Source organism: Motacilla alba, chromosome 4 (assembly GCF_015832195.1).
Source record: "Motacilla alba alba isolate MOTALB_02 chromosome 4, Motacilla_alba_V1.0_pri, whole genome shotgun sequence".
In the NCBI taxonomy this organism is placed as follows: domain Eukaryota; kingdom Metazoa; phylum Chordata; class Aves; order Passeriformes; family Motacillidae; genus Motacilla; species Motacilla alba.
The window spans coordinates 23,920,833-23,939,292 of record NC_052019.1 but is presented as its reverse complement, the minus strand read 5'-3'; the positions used below and the strand labels follow the sequence as shown (position 1 = coordinate 23,939,292).

The 18,460-nt window shown below is 38.8% G+C and overlaps 1 protein-coding gene across 1 annotated transcript in view; it reads right to left on the bottom strand.

Annotated features, from left to right (window-relative positions):
• The window catches only part of GRXCR1 (glutaredoxin and cysteine rich domain containing 1), a 38,251-nt gene extending 20,162 nt beyond the window's left edge, over positions 1-18,089 (bottom strand). Inside the window, exons 1-3 of the mRNA XM_038136341.1 lie at positions 17,694-18,089; positions 14,960-14,973; positions 3,370-3,376 (exon numbers count right to left, since the gene is read on the bottom strand). Coding sequence (XP_037992269.1) covers positions 3,370-3,376; positions 14,960-14,973; positions 17,694-18,089 — 417 coding nt within the window. The remainder of the gene's footprint in view (positions 1-3,369; positions 3,377-14,959; positions 14,974-17,693) is intronic.
• Positions 18,090-18,460: the final 371 nt, after the last annotated feature.

The following is an 18,460-nucleotide window of genomic DNA, read 5'->3' as shown; positions in this document are numbered from 1 at the left end:
TCCAACCAGGGAAACATTTGTTTTCCCCAGGTGCAGTGCTAGTAGGAGATTTATAAGCTAGTGTTCCTGATGTTTGATTATCTGCTATTTTTGATATATGGCTTTCAGCTGAACAATCTGAGTGGCAATATAAACATTTTTTCTTTGTTTGATGTAATCATTGGATCAGGAAATTGAAACCCATACTTCTGCACAATTGTGTAACAGTGTTACAGGATATATTAGCCCTCTGATTTGCTTCTGGGGTCCTTGACTGCACAAAATAAATGCTGATTGGAAGTGCTTATTAAATTTTATTACCACCTCTTAAGAACTAGACTGTGACAGTCAGGTACAGATGAAGAGTGAAATTCAGGAAAATTAAATGGTAAAAACAGCACGAATTTTGCAAAACCAAATTACCTTGTGGCCAGAACTGAATTTCTGGTGAAAATTACACTAAGGTTTGTTCTTTTAGCTAAAAAAAGTTACAAAGATAATTCACCATAAGATGCAGTTAAAATATAGGTATTTTAAAGCTGTAATCAAAAGAATGAACAAAAGGATTAAACTCAGTGTCGGTCACCAGCAAGTGTGGTTGAAGTACAGTGTTAAAATAACCTCCTATGCACTCCCATTCATCTGTCTTTGCCAAAACTTCTGAATTCAAGTTATAACTGAAAACTCATGTTTCCCTCATACCTTTTTCTTTCTTTACTTCAAAGATCAGAGCAGATTGCAGAGTAAGCTTCCCTTTCCCCCCAGAAAGCCTGATTGCTCTTCATCTCTCTTCCATGCCAAAGTCATTAATTTTTAAATCAGTTTTAAAATGAACACCCAATTTTGCCAGGCCTCCAGGAGTGATTTTATTTCCTCTAACACTGCCAGCATGTGGAACCCCTTTTTTCTCCTGCCTCTCACTTTTGGATTCATTCTCTTAAGACACACTTCCACAGTTGAGGTTTCTGACAACTATTAAGGATCTGATTTAAGTGAGGCCCTTACCTTTTCATGAGATTTACATAAGGTCAAAATTACAAACCTGTGCTCAACCGGGCTGGGAGCTGATTTCCATGGTGCCAGCTCAGAAGTAGATGGCACCTCCTAATTATGTTTCAGTAGGGTTGAGAATATAATCAACCAAAATGAAACAGAAGCCCACCAGAGGTCTCACACCACTAAGCAGATAGATGTCCCCAGATGGAACCTGGGGCATTTGTGGTGAGCACAGTTTCCTGGTTTCTGGACAACTATACTCACTGAAAGTGCAACAAATATCTTGCCTTCAGTATGAAGATCATCACTGTGCATTGCCATGGATCATGTACAATGCCACCATTTCAGATGAACTCTGCCCTTCTGGCATGTTCTCTTAGTTGCAGTTTATGTCTGAAATGTGCTGAATTCAAAGTATTGCTTCCCTCTCTGGTAGGTTTGTTGAGGAATTCTCTGAATCCAAGTGAACACATTTACCTAGTCATCTTAAAAATGAAAATACAAAGCACTTAAAATTATTTTAGTCTCTCCACAGCCAACACATCAGCTTTTGAGGCTCCAAAACAGTATTTCTAAAACCAGAATCACAGCTCTTCCATTTCCCCCCAAGATATCTCCATGAATCCAAATACCAGAGAGCTTTCTCCAGCATCTCACAGGCAAGCTCAGTTTTCTCCACAAGCATTTGATTTCTGTCCTGAATTCCCTGTACAATATCAGTGTTGCTATTTATTTCCCTCCAGACAATTCCCTGTATTCACAGTCACAGACCTTGTGTAATTACCACTCGAGATTTTCTGAAAAGTAATTACTTTAACCCAGCCAGCATCATTTGCCATGACATTGGTTTCCACTAGTTCTGGCTCTTGGTTAGCTTTATCTTTTCATGTCTACAGAATAAAAATGGAATAAAAAGGGGAGGACCTTTGCTTCCACCAGCAATAACCTATGGTGTTTTACCCATTAAACCCCAATACCCACTCATCATTGTTTTCTATCTCGTATCCTGTACTGCTTGATGTAAGTTAATTCCTTTAAAAATCATCAGATACAAAATTTACAAAAGTTGTGAAGTACTTGATTATGTGTAAATAATTTGCAATAAGATTCACACCCAGTCCAAAGAAACCTGCTATGAAGCATTGCATATCAGTAGTCAAACTGAAAGTTCCCTCTTCTGCAAGAAGAATATTATTTCTGGCAGATATGGCTGATGCTGTGACAGGATTGCACACAGTTGTGATGTCCACACAAACATTATGTTGTTGCATGAATCCTGTGAGCGTTTTGAGATATGTTAATTTAGGACTAAATTTTGGCTTGAATTTTCATTACATATTAGACTCATTTTGGCTATAGTAACTTGTCTGATCTATGTGAAAATAATGAGACCCAGCTTTTAAATTATCCCAGGGAAGGATAATTATGACTTTGTTACATCAATGAGAAAGGACAAGGAAAGAGCTGAATTTCCACTTTGACTATTTTCAGCTGTTTATCTGGAGACAGTTTACTGAAGACTTTGCTCACAGAACAGCAGCATAACAGTTTATCAATGTGTCTCAGACATGAGTAAGATACAGGCATTTTAAAATGGCTTGAAATTGGGATGTCAAACTAAATGTGAAAGTAAAAATCACTCACAGTTTATCATTCCTAAATGTTTTCTGTGTCTACTAACAAACAGATAATTAGAGAACGGGCAAACTGGAAGGTCATTGTTATTTCAGTGTACTTTGCAAACAGAAACTAATTAATGTAAAAGAGGGGAAAAAAGTCTACAGCATGTCACTTAAGGAAATGCTGCTATCAGTAAATTAAAAATGTATGGCTTGAGCTGCATCCCATCTGCCTACCTGAAGCTGCGCCTGTAAATAGTGTGGAGGAGCAGAGAACTGAAACAATGGATCCCAGATGGGTCATGAGAAGAATGCTAGTATTAATTACACAATTCTAAAAAAACTACAGTCTCAGAAATCTGAGAATAAGTCTCTGCTCTTAGAAGATTTGTCCTAGATTGCATCATTTAATTTCCTGCTGCTTAACAGTTAAGAGTTACCACTTGGTGATAACAGTTATATGTAGGAGTATGAAAATAATTATTATTCAACAGCTGATCAGTGTTTATTTCACTTTTATCTTTTATCACTAGCAACAGGAATAAATACAGAGTGAAATGAAAATTGAACTTTGATAAAATGGAACTTTTTCTCTAGTTTAAAAAACATTGTTCAATTTTTACTTTTTTTTTTTTTTCCTGGGCCTTTCTGTTTTCTGGTTCTACTCAAAATACGAGGGGTTGGAAACAGAAGGAGGGAGTATGTAGGTCTACTTGAAATTGTTCTGTTTAGTATTTAGTGTTTGCTCAATTGACCAAAAAGGACTTTTTAACACCTCTAGACTTACTTGTATTTGGATGTATGTATGAAATATTTGTACAAATGGCTAGTTATTTTTTGTGGCACAGTTATTTTCCATACTGTCAGTTGACATTTTAAGTTACTTTGGGGATACCTCTCTAACCATATGAGTAAGATTTTTCAAGTATGTTTACTTCTCTTGGGAGGGAATGTTTAATCCTACTACATACTCAGACCTTGGTGGTAATTCTGCTGTTTACTTATGTACCATTTCCCATGATGACACCCTGAATTGTTAAAAAAAGAAACACAATACATTTGCCTGAAACAGCAGTTGTGGAGCTCAAATCCTATTTTCTCCTGTCATGAACAGCTTTTCATTTTGCTCGTTATTTATCACACTGTTCTAGGTGTTTGAACCTATGTTGTGTATTTGGGGACAATCATCGGCCACCTCATCATATCCTCTTTGAGAGTATTCTGTAAGTAAGGATGCCTTTAGTCAGAAGTGAACTAGAACAAGACCTACTGAGGATAGACAGATAAAGATGAAAGTGTTTGATGTCTCAGATCATGTGGAAAAGTTAGCAAACAGCATGGCTCTGAGTCCTGGTTTGTGAACCCTGACCCCATCTGTCTGTAAGCACTGCTGCTTCACTCACTAGAACACATCATACTGCAGAGAAACAGACTTGTGTGATCAGCAGCAAATGGCTGTCATGAAAAATACAATGTCTGCTCTGGCCCATTTGTTTTTAACTTGGCAGTAGCTTAGGAATACCCTGTATAGTGTTTTCTGGCAGGCAGATGAACTTTAAAAACAAGATGATTTCTATCCTTTCCCTCTTTCTCTTTGCTTCTCTCTTTCACTAATTCCTTACTCATTCTTTCTAAAATAGACTTAGACTGCTGTAGAGACTGATAAATGCTAATAATAACATAATAGTAGCACATACACACCGGGATCTTTGATTCATTTTACATTTAAACATTGCCAGGTGCAGTTAATGCATGCACTGATCTCCTTTATAATTCCCACATTTCAGTTACTTCGGTTAATTAACAGGCATTAGAGGTCTATGAAAACTGTATTCTAATCTGTGGAGCCTCTTACCAATGCCATTCATCATATTTCTAGGTGGAGAATAAAACAGTTAGCTGGTGAGATCCTGCTCATGGCTCATGGCTCTGCCTTTTTTTGTCAGCTAAGTGGGCCTATTTTCCCAATACTTACTTTCAGTATACCAGATTATTTTAGGAAACAACGCAATAGTCCATTACTTCTTTATATTTGCAGCAGTGTTGCAACTGGTGATTTTCCTAGCGCTAGAGAGAATCAGAAAGTAAAAACTGGTATTCAGGAAAGCTCTAATCAGTCACACTTAGCTCAGCAAAAATATATTGCATTTTAATTGAAAAATGTTTCAGACTTTCATGGGTTAATTACAGCCTAGAGTCAATCTGTCATATATAACAGAAGAGTTCACTCACAAACAACTGAAGAAGGAAATAGCATAAATGAAATAAAATGTCATTCTCAACTGCACTCATCAGCAGAGAAAATTCAAAAATTGCTATCATTCTTCACAGTTTACCTTTCTGAGGAATAAAACAAGAGGAAAGGGTTAAACAAATTCTGATTTTGATTTGGGATACACCCTGGAGTTTTCATGTTCAGCAGACAACAATCTTTCTGCCAAATAGTATTATAACTTTTACTGGATTCCTACAAACAGAAGCTGAAATGAGATGCACTAAAATCCTGAAACTCCCAGAGAATGAAATCAGGGAAACCACCATTCTCCCTCAGTTTTCAGTTCCAAACACCTGACATATTATGTACTTTTTCTTTCCTGACACTTTATACAACTTGAAGTCTAGCTGAAAATGTTACTCATGTGGGTGGAGATAAAAACAGGCTATTGTGTAAAGGCTGGAGTTGTCATTTGCACTACACTAAAGTTAAGGAAAAGAACAACCATTTCTCAGGTGGACACGGAGCATTGTCTCACGTGGGGTCACAAAGCCCTCTGCAACTGGTAATGAATTCTGCACAGGTCTTTGAACCAGGCAGAGATCAAAGTTATGGTGTGATTAGTGCACCAAAGTGCTGGTTCAATCCTTAGCTCTCAGAGAGCCCTATCACTCAGTGCATGGAAGTGATGCAGAGTGGTATATTGTAGTTATAGCACTCCTTTGTCCTGCACCAGCACTGAGTGATGAACGACCTTGTTTCCCCACTATATTACTTAACCTAATTGGAACTATGCTCTCAGCTATCTCATTACTTAATAATACCTAGAAATTTGGTACCTTCATCTTCAAACCCTGAGTAGTTAATTATTACTTATATACTCAATATCCATTTTTAAAATTAAAAACCTGTCTAAATCACACACTTTAAGTGCTTCATTTCCTTTTTTAAGCAATAAAATTTTTTAAAAAGCAGAGAACTCAAGATTTTTATGCAGATACCACTCCTCAACAGCATACATAAACCAGCTCTGCCCAAGAATAGCCTCTACTGTGACTGCTGGCCTTGATGTATGAAAGAGGACAGATGGCTCAGCCACCAGTTCTTTATAAGCAAAATACAAGACAACTTCATGAGGCAGAATTATAGACTTCGTTGCTGGAAAGACTCTAAGGCATAAGCTTTTCTTTTCTTTTGTTTTTTAACCATATAGGTATAATGTCTTAAAATCAGAATGTAACAGGTTGTATGCTTTATACCAGCTCCTAAACCTGTTGGTCAAAAGAACTACCAAGTTAATTATTCTATATATATCACATCTGCAGCTGGACTAATGTTTTACCAAGGCCAGTGTTAGCAGCTTTATGTTCTAGTCTGATTCAGGATTTTGCTCAGAGATGAGATTTTTTTAATAAAATATTAATATAATCATAATTTTCATATAATAAAGTTCTTACAGTGGGGCTAGAATCTATATTGTGTCATAGAGTTAAATGTATTCTGTTCCAGGAATAAGACTACAAATGAAGAAGCTGAGATTATTAAATCATCTGCCTGCTTTTCTTTTGGAATAACATTTCAGCGGCTTCTTTGCATAGATAATCATTTGATACTGTGCAGCAAGAAAAATCAATACCAATATTTATTCTAATTTCATATAATATCTTCAAAAAAGAAACTCCACACTTGATTGCATTTCTGCCAGCTGAATAATCTTCTTCCAAAATGACAATTGAGACAGCACAAAAAACAGGTCAGAAATTTCACTAGACCGCTCTTCTGTTTTGAACCTCTTGCCCTTATTTATTGTGTCTTCCCACAAGCTGCTGGAGTAGCTGATGATGAAACCACCTGACTGAAGGAACTACATGATTCAAGTCTGCCCCCCGTCAGGAGCAGGCAAAAAAACAAACAAACAAACAAAAAAAACCCCTTATAGTATTAATGATCTGCATTCAGCTGTAAATATTGGCCAGTGAAAGTGTCCTTCCACCCCACAATCTTCCACATGAGGATGCAAAACAGTATCATCCACCAAGCAGATAGGTTTGCAAAAGGCTTGACCACACAGCAGATACAACAACAGCTACCATGGCAATATCTTCCAGATTTAAATTCAAATAATCTATTTCCTGAACAACTCCTTTAGAAATGGATCTTTTTAAATCCTTATGACAGTTTGAATTTGAAGGGTCTGAGTAGGTGCTTATATTTTTGAATCTTTGTGGGATTTGAAAGAACAACCAGATTTACTCACTGCATATGAGCAAATCTAATTGAAAGCATCATAGAATCATAGAGTCCATTGGCAGGATACTTTCAATAGACCGGGTTACTCAGAGACTCATCCAGCCTGGTCTTGAATACTTCCAGGGGACAGGCATCCACAGCTTCCCTGGGCAAGATGTTCTAATGTCTCACTACCCCTACAGTAAAGAATCTTTTCCTAATATCTAATCTAAACCTTTTAATTTAAAGAATTCCATTCCCCCTTGTCGGTCACTGCATGGTCCTTTAAAGAGTCTTCCCCATCTTTTCTCTAAGCTCCCTTCAGGTACAGGAAGTTCACAATTAGATTACCCTAAAGCCATCTCTCTTCTGGGCTGAACAAACCCAATTCTCTGAACCTTTCCTCATAAGAGAGTCTGTTTAACTTGGTTGCCCTCCTCTGGACTTGCTCCAACAGGTCAATTTCTCTCCTGAGTTGAGAATCCCCAAGCTGGATGCAGCACTGCAGGTGGGGTCTCACCAGGGACCTCATCAACCAACACCTGGAAAGAAAAGTTCTCCAGGTATAATGTGACAGGTGGAAAGAAGCAATAATGCTTAAAGCTCTCATTTTTCACTGTGTCTATCAGTCTGCCTCTTAGGACATTTTCCACTTGAACAAGAAAATGTTTCATAGTTGCCTGCAGGGCTAGGAGGGAGAGTGCTTTGTATTTGGAGGTAGTAAACAAATAGCAAGACATGAGTGGCTGGGCAGGAAAATATTGTATTTTCTTCAAAAAGCTGTAAGTTCTTTAGAGACTAAATTCCTTTCGTGTTACAGAATTTCAAGGAGAAATTTTCTTAAATAACACTGTATTTCTCCTTACAATTCCCAATAGTTATAAAGCTTATTAGATAATTAGCAACTAGTAGTATTTGAAACAAGGGTGAATTCCAAAGAAACTGTTCTTTGCCTTTGTACCAGCATTGACTGATTTGTCATTGCAGTTCATAACACTGCGTGGTGTAATAAATGTGTGCAAATATTGGCCAGAAAGACTTTTTATATTTCTTTTTGAGAAATGGAGGAAGAATGAGTCCTTGTGGTTTTACTGCAGTACAGAAGACATGCTCGTCTGACATTGATGGATGATGTCCCTAGATAAAGTTCCAAAGCAAAATGGTACTAAGGTTGTTAAAATGCTTTCCACAATTCATGCTAGCAATGAATGATGGTTTTTCTGTCTTCTTTCTTGCCATGCGTGAAATGAGTCTCTGCCTCAGTGACTCCAGCTACTCAGCTATGACCATTTCTGTTGCTTTCTCTGATGGAGGCTATAAGGAGTGGTGCTGCAGCAGCTTCTCCACAATACAACTACTGCATCAAGCAAAACAAGATTGCCTGTTTGGATGGGGAGCTGCAACTTCACAGTTTCTTTTCAAAATCAACAGGCTGGGGATGCTGTCCTATCTACTATTCCTCTTACAAGCTTTGGAAAAATTCATTGAGGTTAAATTTCATGTTTTGTACTACCTTGCAATGGATGTTGCAGCAATTAGAAAAATTTTCATGTATGAAAGCCATACTCTTGTCCCTCTGGTTGTAAATTCCATTCTAAAGAATGTTTTATTATATTTCAGCTACAAAATTATGATGTCACCAAACATTACAGTTACAGGCTAAAGTTCCAGCCCAGATTAAAAATTGTCTTTTTGACCATTTCTTTCTGTCAAGCTGTTAATCATGTACCTTGTTTTGGTGCAGTATGTAATAAACTGTAGATAAATGTCCAACCCGAGTAGATAAATATCACAGCAAGCTGCAGACAGACTGGGGCAGTCTAGCAACACAATACCTGTGGCACATAGACATTTATATTTTCTAGCTTAGTGTATTTGCAAATCCTAGTTCAGAACTGAAACAGTCTTGAGATCTGTAAACTAAATAATGGGATTTTAATGCACTTGTTAGAAATTTTTTTAAAGTTTTAATAAAGAAATTTTATCTTCATTATTGGTTTTTATCTTCATTATTACCATATTTTTGCAATTGCAAGCTGTGCACTTTAGTGATAAGTTGGCCCAATGTAGCCAAGTATTTGTTTCCATGTTTGTAAAGTTATGAGTAAAAGACACTTAACCTAAGAGACTCAAGTGTAGTGAGAACTCCGAAATATTTGGTTGGAGATTAATTTATTTGTACATGAAATTAAGGGTCAATGACCAAGTAGGAGGCTAGGAATTAAGCATATAGGTAATTTATTTCATCTTCATGTGTTCTACAAAATGTATTTGCTGTGTTGAAGGCATGCAAAGGTTCAGGGTCAATGAGCTAGCAGGCAGCCTGTTGTAGCATGTCAAAGAAAAGTGTGTAGCCCCAAATTTTCTTAACAGTCTTAGTCATAAGAATACTTCAAAACACATTTTCTCCTTATTTTCCTGCTGAGTTATGAAGTTGAGCTTCACAGATAGCAAAAGACAAGAGTTATTGCTACTAATTAATGATTAAGACTAATCAGTAAATCTTTTTCATCTCTGTTGTCAGAGGCCAATTCAGGAAAAGAAATCTACTCTTAGAATAAGTAGAAAAAATTCTGCATAGCATCATAAGATATTTTGATAGGCTGCTTGTGTAACATTACCCTTTTTCAAGTTAGTTTGAAGTAAGATGAAGTATTCTCCATGTTAATTCAAAGGCTGAGCACCTTATTGAGCAGTCCCACAAAGGGACATTATGTAAGAGTCCCAGAGCAGTGCACAGGATCAGACCCAGTGATCATCTGGTATTCCAGGTCATCTACCAGACAGATAATTAAAATTAAGAGTCTGGAAAGCATATATGGCATTTCCTGCTAATACTGTTTCATTTTATTACTATTTTCAGCTCAGAAAATTTCCCGAGGCCAATATGACTTAGGAATCCCACCTAGTACAACCAGGAAGCCTTTTCTTCCATTTGGCAGTTGCATTCATTCTTTCAAAAAAAAAAAGCAAATCTATTTTTAGGTTTAAAGAGAGAGGATGAAACAAGGCAGCAGCACATGATAATTTGCAATCTCTCATGTCTCGAATACCAATTCAGTCTCCTCTCTGTCTCTTTTCCCTAACAAGCAAGTCACAGGCTACAAGTTTTTCTAGGATACCTCCATTCTGGAGCACAGGGAGTAAAGGAGGGAGTGAAAGAGAGAGGGAGGAAGGGAAGGAAGGGAAGGAAGGGAAGGAAGGGAAGGAAGGGAAGGAAGGGAAGGAAGGGAAGGGAAGGGAAGGAAGGAAGGAAGGAAGGAAGGAAGGAAGGAAGGAAGGAAGGAAGGAAGGAAGGAAGGAAGGAAGGAAGGGAAGGAAGGAAGGAAGGAAGGAAGGAAGGAAGGAAGGAAGGAAGGAAGGAAGGAAGGAAGGAAGGAAGGAAGGAAGGAAGGAAGGAAGGAAGGAAGGAAGGAAGGAAGGAAGGAAGGAAGGAAGGAAGGAAGGAAGGAAGGAAGGAAGGAAGGAAGGAAGGAAGGAAGGAAGGAAGGAAGGAAGGAAGGAAGGAAGGAAGGAAGGAAGGAAGGAAGGAAGGAAGGAAGGAAGGAAGGAAGGAAGGAAGGAAGGAAGGAAGGAAGGAAGGAAGGAAGGAAGGAAATGGAAGTCGAGCATGATGCTGAAGAACACATACTATTATACTATTTGGTATGGCAAGTTGAGAATAAGCAATCCTGTGTTCTACTCCACAACTCCAACAACTTATTCTTGCTATCTTGTGACTGTCTGTTTCAAAGTACATCTCCCACCATTGCCTCCTGCAGATGAAACTTGTAACAAAGCAGCTTCTGCTTATGTGCAGTTGGTATAGGAGCTGATCCACGAGGAATGCTCACGAAACACCTACTGCATGAAGCCATGCCGCTGGAACAGGCAATGGAACCCTTATTTTATGGATCCCATGGGACACAAGTAGGAAGTAACTGTCAGGTGCTGTCAGTCCTGACATGCTGAGACACGTGACCAAGGCAGAGCATTAGTGAAATTTTCATTAAGGAACAGCTTTTGGTGCCTTTAAGGCTACGTGGCACCAAGAGAGATTTGGAGAATCTTAGTTTTGGAGCTTGGTGTCTAAGTCCTTCCTCAGAGGCCTGTCAGTTTTTTTTAATCTATACCTAAAGTCCTGATTCACTCTAGTACTACATACTCTGTATATACATATTTACTGCAAAAACGCCACTCCTTCTTTGCTGTGCTCTTTCCCATGCAAAGGACAAGGCCAGCATCTCAAGAACACTGACTTCATTTATGGATCCTTTACAAGGATCAAGACTCATCAGGGAAAGAATAATTTTGAGGCCATGCAGTGCACTGGAGCGTTAGACAGACATCCAGTACATGCTGGTCAGACTGCCAGCAGTAAAGCCTATAATTTTTTTTTCAATTATTGATTCAGTCTTTAAAAAGTGATATATTTAAGCATAGTTTTGTTGGTAAGCTACCCAATGTTGAGTGTATTCAGAAGTTAAGACATCCCATATCTACATTTTCTGAAAATGAGACAGCTGAGTCTTTTTAATTCAAAACTTGTATCTCACTTTCAGAGGTTTAGGTAGTTAAAAATCTATTTACTGATCCTATCAAGTATATGTCAAATATATATTACAAGCCAACAGAAGTAAATCCTAAAATGTCCTGAATAGTCTAGTAATAGACTTGTCTGACCTCAGTGCTTTACAACTGATTTCTCCAACATGTGAACTGTAAAAACCAGTATCTTAAGTACTGATCAAATCCAGGTTCCAGTTAAAAGCTCACAGACCTGACCACCTCCCTTTTTAATTCAGTGTGTCTGTTCAGACATCCACTCTGGAACACACTTCTAATAACTAGAACATGGTCAACAGCATCAGCAGAATCACTGTCCAATGCAGTGTGGTCACAGATCAAAGCCCTTCTGAAGCTACAAAGCAAGTGGTGAAGCAACTCTATGCCCATTCCAGTAGTGATCTAGTTTTCCTTCTAACTCTGAATTTTCTGAAACAAGCAAAAACCTGCTTTTCATAATCACTTGATCCACCATGTTATTACAATTTTTCCTGTTCTTCAGTAGACTTCAGTGCAACGCTGTTAAATAATTAGTTTTCCAGACTTAATAACACAAGGAAAATACACTGGAAGTTTGTGACTCAGATACTGCATCTCACTGGTATTTATCTCTATCCATATAAGGGACATTACTACATCAAACACTCTTAAAAAGCAATCCATTGTTTTCTTTTGTAAGCTATGTCCATTTGGGAGTCAGAGTAGTGTGTATGGAGGAGAATATGAAGGCAAAGATCAGAAGAGTTTTTACAATCTTTGTCCAGTCCTAGAAGAGGATTTTGAATTCAAATAGTCCAGTGATTTCTGGAGTGTCAGCACTGATCATCAGCTGATCAGCGAGAAAGAGACTTCCCTTTATCAAGAGAAGTCTCTTCAAGTCTTATCAAGACTTCTCCAATGAAAGTGCAGATCTCTTTTTCTCCATCCCCCCAGACTTTTGGGGATTGTAGGGATATATGCTCCAGAGGCTGCAGTGGTATACAACTTGCCACCCACCCTAAAAACCTTTGCTTCGACTACTAGACAAGAACCTTTCCTTAACATCACTTTGCAGCCTCTGAGTTCTTTGGAAGATGATTGGTTTTTCTGTTATACTTCATTTTATTTTGTTCATGGTACTAGCTAGCCCTATCAGTTTGTAAGCTCTACATGTCCTGCTGTATATTCACTTTTTCAGGTCACCTACAAGTAAAGAAAGATGAAAGTGCTCTTAACCACCCCAAAAGCTCTCCTCTTAACAAACTTCCACGTGAATCTTTATTCTTTCCCACCTTTCTCTCTAAACATTAATAAGCTCATTCTTCATCAGACTGAATAGTGACTCGCACTTGACAACCTCACATGTGAGCTCAACCTGAAGAACTGTGCTTGGATATTTTGTAAAGACTGCATGCATTATGTCTGACTCTTCACCCGTATCCTCTCTGACGCAATGCTCACAAAGGCATTCATCAGGTTTGTTAACCAGACCTGCCCTTTTGCCGTAGACGTCAGGAAGCCCTGCCTGAGAATGAGTTCTGTGGCTAATTTAGCAGAACCTGACCTTTCAGAGGAGGCTGGAAGGCCAGTGGAGTGTATAAGTATGGGAATGGAGGAAAAATACCCATGCTGAAACATGGAAAATGAAGAGAAACCTGTGTACAACCTTTGGCTGAGCTCCTTTACGTTGCACATTGGGATGGAAACCCAGTTTGGCATAAAATGATCACTGCATTACCTAGTAATATATGAGACAACCCAAGGATTTTTGCTCCATGTGACTCGGCCATAGCCATAAGAAATGGCTTAGTCATAAAAATTGGTTATGAAGAGAATTATATTTATTTCAAGGAAAAAATAACTATTTCTCTACTGCTTTTTACAGAAAGTTATAGGAAATATTCATATCCATTTGCATTTAAACACTATTGTAATATTAGAATACGGAATTTTTGGCAGTATACTGAAATAAAACCACAATTACTTCAGATATGCAGAGATGAGGCTTATGCTTCTGACACAATTGACAAGTTATGTCCCCAGCTTCACAGCTGCCAATGCTGTCAGCTTTAGAGTCTCAGCAGGAGAAAATTTATACCACGGAGGTGCATGAACAGGGAGAGTGGGAGCTCCAGCTCCCTCCTGCTTTTCAGGATTTTCAGTTGTGTGTGCTTCTCACAAATAAACCATTCCCAGCTGTCTGCCACCTGTATTTCCAGCACTGTGGGAGGCTGTCCCCAGGCCTAGGTTAGATGCTTGTGGAGGCTGGGTGACACATGTGACTGTCCCTGCCCGGCACAGATGACCACCAGTGACCTCCCTCCCACCTTCCTGCCCCAGAATGGTTGTTATGTCAAGGCCCATCACCACCCCACCCACCGCTCCCTCACCCTGCCAGGATGTGGTTGCCATGTCAACAGTCTGTTTGTGGCATCCACCCCAAGGAGGAAAAGGCTGGAGGTGTTGCCATGGAAACCATGCTGTCCTGAAGCATCGATAGAGCTGGTCTCTTCCCCACCTTTCTTGCCCCAGAATGCTCTGCCTTGAAGCTGAGGAAACCCCTGGACGGGTCCTGCTCTGTCCCACATTCCTTCCCCACGGCTGTGTTGGCCCCAGCTCCCACCGCTGCTCCCACTCACCTGGCAGCATGTTCACTAGGGGATGACCTGTTATGCAAGGGTGACCTAAAGGGAGACCTTTCACTGTCACAGCACTGGAGCAGCTCTCATCTGGGGACACAGACAGTCCTCAAACAGAGTAATGTGAAGGACTCAGCTTCCCAGAGAACAGCGGAAATGAGAGGTCATGGATTGAATGGGTGAAGGAAGTGCTGAGTGTGTGACAGTGAGAAGATGTAGCAGGGGACCCACATCTAGATATACGTTCTCAGACCAGGCTTGTATCATATAGCAACAATGACCAAAAAGACTTTTTCATCTTAAAATACTTCCTGCCTTACATCACTCTTTTAAAATTTAAAAAAGCTCCAGAAGATGTAATTTTTTTCAGATAAGTCTCTTGTGGGAAGAAAGTGTCTGAACCAATTCTGTAGAAAGGCTGTGGTAAAAAAGTGTGAAAAAAATATTCACAAATCCAAATATTTCCATGGAACGTTAAAAAACACAAGTGCTTTTAGCACAGGTATTTGAACAGAGAAAATCAAAGGTCTTGACTGCACAACATAATGAAGCCCAGTCAATGAATCCCTGCTTATCCCTAGAATATCCGAACAAAGTGATTTGCTTTAAAGGATCTCTCCTCTATCACAGGGATCCTCTAGGGATTTGGGGAAATTGTATATTAAAGGAGTTTGCAGATAATCTGAAGAATCAGAATGCTGATATTGCAGAAAAAAAGGCACGCCCTAGTTTCAGGGTCACAGGACACTCTCACACACTCAGTATTTGGCTTCTTACATGCACATTTTAGTTAGGCAGTGATATAGTAAATACTAAATAAGAAGCTTTTGCATACAAGAATATATCAGTGCTTAGAATACAGGATTGTCAAGAGTTCATGTGCATGCTCTGAGATTAAAAATACTGACTTGACACTAATGCTGAGAAATGTACAATTTATTCATCTCATACGAGTTCCTGCTGTTGAATCATCCAAGGGGCAGAGATGGACTCTCCTCAGGGAGGAGCACTCTCCTCTTAACTGTTGTTATACATTTGTTGCTGCTTACCTAAGAGAAACATGTAACTGTAACTCACATAATCAAAAAGGTAACTTAGAAAAATGCCCAGATGAGATTTTGTGTTGTACCTGCTAACAAAGACATCTTTCAATCTTACTTAGCCTTTAAAAGAAGAACTCTGGTTGTTCTCTAACTGGTATTACAGCTCAATTAATTGTCTGGAACACGCTTACAGAAAACTAGAAATCATCCTCTAATCTCATTCTAAAGGCCATTATTTCATTTGTAATTGGATGGATTTCAATCATACTTCTCATTAGGATTGAGCAGTTTCACATCCATCTCAAAGCTAACCTTCGCGTTTTGCTTTCCTCTGTGCTCAGCATGTGGCATACAAAATTGGTCAGAGCATGACATAAAAGATATGCAAACCATCATTCTTTTTCACTAGACTTAGCGCTTTATCTCTGGGGAAATCTGAATTTGTGTAGAAACCTCAAATCATTCTATTCTCTGTTCTGTTGAATATATGTCTTAATGTAAGTATATACCGTAAGTATATACAGTTTTTTCTGGACATCACTGCCTAGGAAGAAGCTTCTCAGTCCCACATGTATTTTCCTCAACTACTTTGAAAACTTGCTTTTTCTTTTGGACTTTGCAATGCCTATAGCAGAGTTCTTCATTGGAATTATAAGCCATATGAAAACTGTTTTCATCTGATTATTTAATGTTTTGCCTTCCTTGCACAGTAAAATATTGTCAATTTAAAAAAATCCTTACCACCTTCTAAAGCAGTCATTATTTTACAGGTTTTAATTAAGGAATTCTGTGGCAGATTTGGATACATGTACTTTTCTGAAGTTATATATAAAATGGACATGCCTCCTTTCAAGAAAATACTTTCTTCAGGCGAAACCTCATGGAAATAGCACTGGTCCTACTATTTACTCTGCTAGGAATACAAGAAGCTTTGCAATCAAAGTACATTGATCTCAGTCCATGGGCCTTTCCTGAAGAACTTCCAATCTAAAACTGGGGATAGAAAAAGCAATAAGGCAGGGACACTAATTAAAGTGCATATGTCTTCAAATGCATCTGTTTATTTAGCTGATTCAAATTTCTTAGCTTAGTGTTACTGACACAGTAGAAGACAGCTTTTAGAAGGGAATGAGGCTAGTGGAGTGAAATTGGCTACTCTGTGTAGTGAAATAGCACGGAACAATGGAATTGAAGTTGGAGAAGAACCCAAACATGCCTCAGTTAATACTTACTAATTCAAATCTACTTTTAAAAAGTGAGGTTGTTACAAATTTTATCAGAATAAGGACTTGAAGACAAACTCTTCCATGAGTAGCTTGAAAGAAAGCAAACTACTTGAGTGCTATGTGATGTGATGTAAAGAATGAAAATGAACAGGGAGTTGTTCTCTGAAACGTCAACTTCTACAGGAACATTCATATTGACAAGAAGACTGTTAATTTAGCTGTGACATGGAGGATAAATTCTTGTCCAGAAGCAAGAGAATGTTAATCTATTGCCATTTATTAATGTAATATGAAATTACCTCATTTCAAAGTAATTACAAAATGCAAAAAGAGTCATTATTAATATCAAATTCCCCATGATTAAAAATTGCATTAAAAGTTTTAAAATAATGCCCTGAAACCATCAAAGGATAATTTACTTGAAAAGCATAATTCTGGATTTTAAGAACTTCAGAAAGAGTCTGGTTGCACACTTGTTGCTGTCTGTGTGAATATTAATGACTGAAAGGCTTGAATAGCACATACAGATAAATTATATATATAAGATAAATATTTTAGAACTTTTATCTTGATTTTTCTGAAGGCCTGTGCTTCTCTGACTAAGGCATTAGTGTGGCATATACTGTTTCAAATACAGATATTCTTCTCCTTCTACAAAATAGATAGAAAACAGACATTAATAAAAGAGACCTCTAACTAAGATTTCATTCCCCTGAAATTTTCATGTGGGAAAACCATCATTGCTGCCACCCTGCACCTACTTTGATCTACTTTGCAGATTAAACAGAATGGAATTTGCAAGTATACATATTTACATGTAGAGGACACTAGATAACATCGTAAACTCATTAGAATTAATATAATAGGAGTGGAAACATGACACGTCCCTGTACGGGAGACCTGTATAGATCTCCAGCAAAGCCCCAGTTAAATCCTCTGGCACATTTCTTTCCTCATCCACACATGGGAAGCACAAAATACATATTTCTACTCAGCAAGTATTAGGTCAATTTTGAAAAGCAAAGTTCCCAGCCAATATGGAGTGCGGAGTTTTTTGTACTAGAAAGACCAATGAGCCCCTCTTGTGCAAGTGGATAGCAGTGGGAATGAGAGAGAATATTGAGAAATCCTAAATGAGAGCAGTTTGAACAAAGGGAATAATAATGTGTGGGGTGAAAAGGGATAGAGAGACAGCTCACAGCCAGCAGATCTGCACCACCTACCTGAAATACTTTTGCCAAATTGTCAAAAAGGGCTTGACCAGCGCTGACTTTATGCTTGACTCCCCTGACTGTGCCATTTTTGCTGAGGATGTTGACTCGCTTTGTACCAAACCCCTTCTCTTTGGTGGCTCTGACTAAAATGAGCAAGTCATCCTGCTCATTATCATTCTCATCGCACTCCGACCCTACGTGTCCATTCTGCTGCCCGTCCACTTCGCTCAGCCGGCTGGTTTGGTCGGTCTCAGAACTGCTGGCATACTCGGAGTCCAGCGAGTCGGCAGCCTCGCCGTCGGCGTACACCTCCTTCAGCACCCGCCCGCTGTGCGAGGACGCCACGCGGAACCGAACCTTCCTCAACAGCCGCTCGCTGTCCGCCTTCACCTCGCCTTTAAACATCGCCTCTTCCATTGATATCAGCAGTTTGCATTGTTCCAGCGTGGTGCCCATTGCATTTGCCAGTTTGTCACACTTCACAACAATATCAGCGCTGTTTTCTGCTGACAGGGGTTCTCATATTAAACTAAGGAGGGTTCCCAAGAAGCCGTTGCCGTCCTGCAGTTAATAATGGATGCATTTGTGCTATGGTTACCTTTAAACTAAAACCTGTAAAGTGATCTCATTAATTAAATATTAAAAGGACATTGTGTACTTTTTAGCACCAAGGAAGAAAGCAAGAAAGGGAGAAATTATATTCATTGATTAAAATAAAAAGGGAAGGGAAGGGAAGGGAAGGGAAGGGAAGGGAAGGGAAGGGAAGGGAAGGGAAG